Raw genomic sequence first — 6,970 nt, 5'->3', positions numbered from 1 at the left:
AATAAATGTTATTTGCAGTTAACAATTTTCTTTTTTCTTTATTACAATATTTATGGCAAGACTAGGTATATTATATAATTAAAACGTAGGTTTGATAAATTCCTTACTATGTATCCTAATATAGAACATAAATTAAACATTTTTTTTAACAACTGGTAGACTTTTTTTGTACCTCTAGAACAGTTTACGTAATGTATAATTTCTAGGCGTTCGGTGATCGAATTGGCGGAGGTGATTTAAACATTATGCAAGACTTGGTGAAATCTGGCTTCATGGGTAGGAAGTCCGGTAAAGGGTTCTACATTTACGAGAAGGGCAGCAAGAGCAAAGACATTAACCAGGATGCTGTGCAGCTTTTGAAAGAAAAGTATTCGCTCGAGCCACGTGGTGCTGCTACTGTCGAAGACCAGCAGCTAAGAATGGTGTCTAGGTGAAGAAATAATGCTCTCTATTAAAGTAAATGCGTCTCTGTATCTCTGCTCTGTGTGGCTTTCAAATTTTTAAATTGTAATATTAATGAGTCTATAAAAGTGGTCCTTGCTAAGCAGCAATTTCTTGCAGATGGTCAAGGAGACACAGTGAATATATTTAAAAAATTAAAATATTAATTTAAAGTAAAACTTTATACAGGTTCGTCAATGAAGCGGTACTGTCGCTTGAGGAGAAAATCTTACACAGCCCACTTGAGGGCGATGTTGGTGCTGTTTTCGGTCTTGGATTCCCGCCGTTCACTGGAGGGCCTTTCAGGTAAACCAAAACTTTTATTTATTTATTTATTCTTTATTGCACACTTTCACACTTACAAAATATAAAAAAGAAATATATAATAAAATTTAACAAAAACTAGTATGCAAATGGCGGCCTTTTGGCTAAAAGCCATCTCTACCAGGCAACCGTTGGGTAAAGGACAAAACATTTTTAACAAAACGCACATAGGCAGGCAGTCTTTTAGATGTCTTTTTTTTTTTTATGTCATAGCGGGCAACTGAGCTGGTGGTTCGCCTGATGGTAAACGATTATCACCGCCCATGAACATTCGCAAAGGTAGTGCCTCTGCGAATGCGCTGCCCGCTTTTAGTGGGTAAGGGAAAAGGAACGAATTCATGACAGGAAAGAAGGAATGGACTGGGACGGGTGAGGAAAAGGAAATAGATAATTAAAAAAAAAAAAAAAACAAAAAATAAATAAATAAATTAACAAGAATAAAAAAGTAACAAAATATAAACTTCTTACAATAAGTTTAATAGCAATACAGGTATACATACCTATACATACACACATACACACACATATATATATATACACACACTATAAATGTAAAATACATTAAAAAATATACTATACCATATACATAATTAGATAGATAAATAATGATCTTTAAGCATTCCTTTAAATATACGTAATGTTTGAGCGTTACGGATCGTTTCTGGAAGAGCATTCCACAAACGGATTGCCGATACGGTGAACGAGGAGCTATAATTTTTTGTACTATGAGCTGGAAAACGAAGCAGAAAACTATTAGATTACTTTTTAATGTAATACTTTTGAAAACAAGCAATAAGTTTTTATATTATTAGATTTGCATTTTTTTTTAACGAATGATGACATAGACATTAATTATATTTACACAGTTATTAAAAGTACCCCAAAACATACCAAATGATACGACTTTCATCAGGGTTATATTTTTAATTTAATAAGCATTACTTGATAGTTCAAACGGTTAAAAAAAACAAGTGGCTATTTAAACGACTCTTTATCAATTGATGTTGAAGTTGAGTGAAGTATCATCTGCTTAAACGTTTATAAAAAATGTATTTTTTTTCAGATGGGTAGATCAGTTCGGTGCGGATAAATTAGTTAGGAAGATGGAAGAGTATCAAGGTCTATACGGCGCTCCCTTCAAACCAGCTCAGACTCTCGTCGACATGGCCAAATATACTAGCAAGAAATTCTATAAGCACTGAATTCACATCAGTGACGCGTTACAACTGCCCTCCTCTATTGTTCTTATAATTGCATATTCACAAAAACGAAATTATTTAAATGTCTTTATAACACGTGATATTTATAAGATTGGCGATGTTTGTATTAAGAATAATGTAAAGTTTTACACATAGAAATATTTTTAAAGATTTTATAATTAAGTGTAAGAGAATCTTAGGATATGTGTATGTAATTATCTTTTATTTATTTTGCTATTGCCTCCTGAAAAGTCTCAATCTGCTAAAATTATGTTGATTACAAATTATTTAGTTGAATAAAAAAATAAAAATACATTTCGTGTTTAATTATAGCCGGTCAAATTTTTATTTTGCAATTAGTGGAGTATTATTTTATTTAAAAATTATAATTACATTTAGTAGGGACACCTATACACTGCAAATGCATCAGCTGTATTCTGTCTAGCATTGCAATATCATCGTAAGTTAAATGTTTTAATTCAAGGTTTTCTTTTTAATTTAATAGAAAAAAAGTTTTAGCGAGCCACCCTTATTGATATTACAAAATCTTATACTATCAACAACAATGCACAAAATTTGTTATATAAGTATATAATTTATTGTATATTTAACTGAGCTAATCTAGGAATATAAACATAGATTTTCACAAAAATCAAATATGAAATTTTGTACTTCTTGTTCTTTAACAAGATATTTTGCAAAAGAAAATGAAACAGATATAAAAAAATAACTTAACGAATTCAACAGCGTTACCATCGTTACTATTGTCAACTTCTCTCACATCAACGTATCGTATCTTTTCTTAATTAATTTACACAAAAAGATTATTTCAGGGACCGCTTTTTGCAGAGTTGCTTTTTTATGATAGAAAAGCAAAGGAGCAGATGAGCCACCTAATGTTAAGTGTCCATACAACACATGTAACACTATAGAGGTGTTAAAAGTGTTTATTTTGCTAGTTTTAATTTATAAATATTGCATAGAGTTAATATTACTCATAGAGTTAAATTTTCTCGCTATGCAATACGCCGAGAGGGCCAAGAATTCGTTAACATTTAAATCTTACGCAATGATTCTCTTTAGGGAGCGTCATTGCGCTTATTGGTGATACAATTTTAGTGAAACGACAATTCGCATGGTTACTGTGAGTGGATTTTTTTATGTCATCGACAATGAAGCAGGGTCGCCTGATGGTAAGCGCTACCACCGCTCATCAATATTTGGAAAGGCGATTGTATTTCTTACGCCTCTACAGATGGATTGCCGACTTCAAATTGGAATGATATTAAGAACGAGAGGAATAAAGGAAAGGCCTGGGAAGGGTAAGGAGAAGGATATGGGCCTCCGGCTCCCAAAAGATTGTATGCCAGCGCATTTTTTGTCATTTGCATAATTTCATCTTGATGTAAAAATACCATAGAAAATTTATATATTAATTCTTTCCTTACGTCCTCTTAAAAGCGGACAGCGCATTCGCATACCTTTGCGAATGTTCATGGGCGGTGCTGATCGCTTACCATCAGGCGAACAACCAGCGCTGTTGACCGTTTTGACATAAAAAAAGAAAATAGCATATACTCAACTTATTCCACAAATTACACTTAATTTGGCATATACGGGTCTTTAATTGTTCTACAGGCAAAGATGGTTGGTTCATGACGATTTTTAAGGGAAATGATATTTTTATGACAGAGCAAGCAAAAGAGCAGATAGGCCACCAAAACTGGTTACTAGTTACAGGTGTATAAATAATTAATATAGTGAAATTTTAAAATTTTCCTGTTATTTTCTTGATTTGTCTATGACATGAACTGTGACGTCACATCAAGCGCGCCGAAATAACAAGCGTTTACATTGTCAGTTTTAGTGGAGTCACTTATTTTTTAAGTAATTCTAATAAGTTTTCAGTGCCCAAAGTTTTTCCCTAGATGATAGCGTTATGACCTATCGGACAAAAAAAATTAAAAAATATATGCATATTTTTTTTTTAAAACGACTTTTTTAAATGTAAATTAATCCTGGCCCTTTTTTCCTATTTCTATTAATTGTCTCTTACTCGAGCCTGTTAAATATTGTGAAGTCATTGGAGATTTTATCCATCGAAATAATAAAAAATTGTAAATAATTATTGTATTATTTATAGTATAGTAAATGTTACATAGAAGTTGACTTAGTTTTTGATTCACTAATAATTTTTATTATACTTGCACAGATTACTATTAATTAAAGTTGTATATTTTATATTGATAAGCGCCATTTCTCTGATAATACGAGCGCCCGACCGAGTACGGCCCCTTCGGCCCATTTCATTCCTGCGACAGCCCAAGCCGAGGTTCGCAGTCCCCGACAAGGGGGGACGCCCTTGAGCGTGTCGCTACCAGGGTGAACACTCAGGTCACCCACGCGCCCGTGCTAAGATGCAGTAGCCCTTCAGGCTAACATCGAGAATCAACACAAAAAAAAAGCTATTATAACTTGACACTAGCAAATAGTTCTGACTTGTTGCCATTAAAAAAAAAAAATTCTGGCCCACCGGCACAAGGATATTGTTTTGCCTGAAAAATTGAATGACGTCTTTCCTTTGTCTCTGAGTAGTATGCAGTCATCTGTGGTTATCTGTCAGTTAACTAGGAAACTGGAAAGTTATAATACTTAGAGATAACTACATAGAAAACTTTTCAAAATATCGTAATTAAATTTTTTTTCTTCTATAAAATAGTTTAAATCTCTGAAGATAAATAAAAGCACTATAGTATTTATAGCTACGAAATAGGTAATAAGTATATTACAGTGCACTTTTTTGTGAATAAAATATTTCAGGCACAAATTACAATTTTCTTTTCATTGCTCCCAATTTTAGAAAGTTTGCGTCGATCATTAATAACTCATTTCAAATATAATGTAGAACATATCTTTATTGTACAAACTTACCAATGATTATAAAGTATCAGTAACAAAAATACTAAAATGCAAACCATTTAAATTCTGTATTCTTTTTTTCAGATAGTAAACAGACTGCCCAGTCTGCCTAGTCAAAAAATTAAAAGGTGAAGTAAAACACAGAATACAAAATAATAAGCAACAAAAATGCTCTTTAAATTAAATTTTATAAAAAATAAACAATTAAAACGACTTCTTGAACATAGTTCATATCTGACAATAATATTTGTGTTAGTGCCAGCATTTTTGTATTTTGAAATATGTATAGTGCTACCGACTGTAGTACAGGAGTGGACTATACCATACTATTTACATTACATATGTGCAACCTTTTTATTAATGAATATTTTAGGAAATATGATTTTTGGTATGTTCACTGATACTAGTATAAGGGGAAAACATTTGGATTCAGAAAATAAAGATGATTGGACTATGTGTGCGGTGTGTGAGTGCTTAAGGCCACCTCGAGCTTGGCACTGTGATACTTGTGATATTTGTATCTTAAAAAGAGACCATCATTGTACATTCTTTGCTTGCTGTGTGGGTTATTATAACCATAGATATTTTATGTGCTTTACTTTCTATATTTTTATTGCAATGTTTTATTCTTTTTACTATAACATATTTTTCTTGAGCAAATTTTTAAAATGGAATCGAGGACTAATTATAGGAAAGTTTGTGTTTCCGCTCGCAGCCTTCGTCATTGATTTTGGGGAAGAAAGTATTTATGTATTTTTAGTTGAAATAAATTTTATTGTAGGTGTGTTCACTGGTTTCCTATTTCTTTATCATTTTAACAATTTAATCAAGGGGAAAGTGACACCTGAAAGAAAATCTTGTTCTAAGGAAATTTCATATAATAAGGGTTTAAAATTAAACCTTATTGAAGTCTTTGGATCCAAATGGTATTTTACATGGATCTCTCCATTTATAAATAGTCCACTTCCAGGTAATGGTATTGAATGGGTTGTAGAAAATAAGTGTCAATAACAATATTCTGTGTATGATACAACTTGTTTCTTGAGAGGTTAAGTCTTTTAAACTTATTTCTAGTCTGTTGTAGTGATTATTAAAAGATAGTTAATTAAAGCTTATTTAATTAAGGGTCCAAAGTAAAACTAGATTAAAATATTGTTGTAAAGAGTGTTCATATTATAATTATTATGTGACCATTTACTGATTTATAGATCAAATGCACAATTTTATTAATTCTAGTGTGCTTAATTATTTATTTATTTGATTAATATTCAAAATTATTGAATTAGGAATAAATACACTATACAACTTTTTATGAATTTACATATTTGTTATTTAATCAGAAAGAACTGAAAATTGTTGAATTTTACAATATATTGAAATGTATAACCAATATACAAATGTTCAGGTATACTCTTTTTATATTTTATAATTTTATGCAACTACATATTATGCTTGATGATGTGCCAAGTATTGGTACTGGTGGACAAAAAAGATTGTATATAATGAATATGTGGTATGAGGTAAATTTAAAGTCGTCTATAATCATAAAATGAGGAGAACATGTTACACAACTATATGCAGGTTTCAATTTCGCGCCATAAATTGGTTTCCATTATACATTTTAACCAATAGCACAGATTTTGTAATTAATTATAATAAATAATGTTTTTTCTATAATCAACTACCAAGTATGTAATTATATTCGGCACCGTCAGATATAGAGTATTGTCGAAATAAATCAAATATATGTCATTCATTTGTGCCACAAGGGCCACATGCCACAAACTCAGGACCTTAGAAAGTTAGGAAAGCTCTTCAGACACATTTGGGTTTGTATGGTGTGTATTATTTTATATGAGAAAATAATAATATGTTAATTGTCCGTCCATTAATAAAATTATAAAATTCAAACATGTTTTTTTTTCTTCTTACAATGTACTCATATTGGAAGGCTTTGTATTTATTTTATTTTGTTACCTACCATTATTATATTTAATCAGTAATATTTCTTCTTACATGAAGATAAATCTTAAAGGAATTCCTCGTAGCTACTAAAGGTTATTTCGAAAATAAAAGGACCTGCATTA

At 31.2% G+C, this 6,970-nt stretch overlaps 2 protein-coding genes across 4 annotated transcripts in view; both read left to right on the top strand.

Annotated features, from left to right (window-relative positions):
* LOC119839977 (trifunctional enzyme subunit alpha, mitochondrial) overlaps positions 1 to 2,278 on the top strand; it is an 8,456-nt gene extending 6,178 nt beyond the window's left edge. Inside the window, exons 12-14 of the mRNA XM_038366456.1 lie at positions 207 to 430; positions 631 to 747; positions 1,829 to 2,278. Of these exons, the coding sequence (XP_038222384.1) occupies positions 207 to 430; positions 631 to 747; positions 1,829 to 1,967 (480 nt within the window). The 3' untranslated portion in view covers positions 1,968 to 2,278. The remainder of the gene's footprint in view (positions 1 to 206; positions 431 to 630; positions 748 to 1,828) is intronic.
* A 2,315-nt stretch (positions 2,279 to 4,593) lies between these two features.
* LOC119831087 (probable palmitoyltransferase ZDHHC24) lies at positions 4,594 to 6,880 on the top strand. 3 transcript variants are annotated; one of them, XM_038354354.1, is made up of 2 exons: positions 4,594 to 4,652; positions 4,968 to 6,880. In XM_038354354.1, the coding sequence occupies exon 2, from the start codon at positions 5,052 to 5,054 to the stop codon at positions 5,892 to 5,894; it is 843 nt and encodes a 280-aa protein (XP_038210282.1). In that variant the 5' UTR covers positions 4,594 to 4,652; positions 4,968 to 5,051; the 3' UTR covers positions 5,895 to 6,880. The 3 variants fall into 3 exon arrangements, with proteins under 3 accessions (XP_038210282.1, XP_038210275.1, XP_038210266.1); XM_038354347.1 differs by having other exon boundaries at positions 4,600 to 4,737; positions 4,972 to 6,880; XM_038354338.1 differs by having other exon boundaries at positions 4,600 to 4,737.
* Positions 6,881 to 6,970: the final 90 nt, after the last annotated feature.

Source organism: Zerene cesonia, chromosome 1 (genome assembly GCF_012273895.1).
Source record: "Zerene cesonia ecotype Mississippi chromosome 1, Zerene_cesonia_1.1, whole genome shotgun sequence".
NCBI classification, from domain to species: domain Eukaryota; kingdom Metazoa; phylum Arthropoda; class Insecta; order Lepidoptera; family Pieridae; genus Zerene; species Zerene cesonia.
The sequence above is the reverse complement of the archived record's forward strand: the minus strand, read 5'-3'. Positions and strand labels throughout refer to the sequence as shown.

Excerpts from the sequence above, each read along its gene's own strand:
- LOC119831087 (XM_038354354.1), top strand. The coding sequence starts at position 5,052 with ATGCTCTTTAAATTAAATTTTATAAAAAATAAACAATTAAAACGACTT.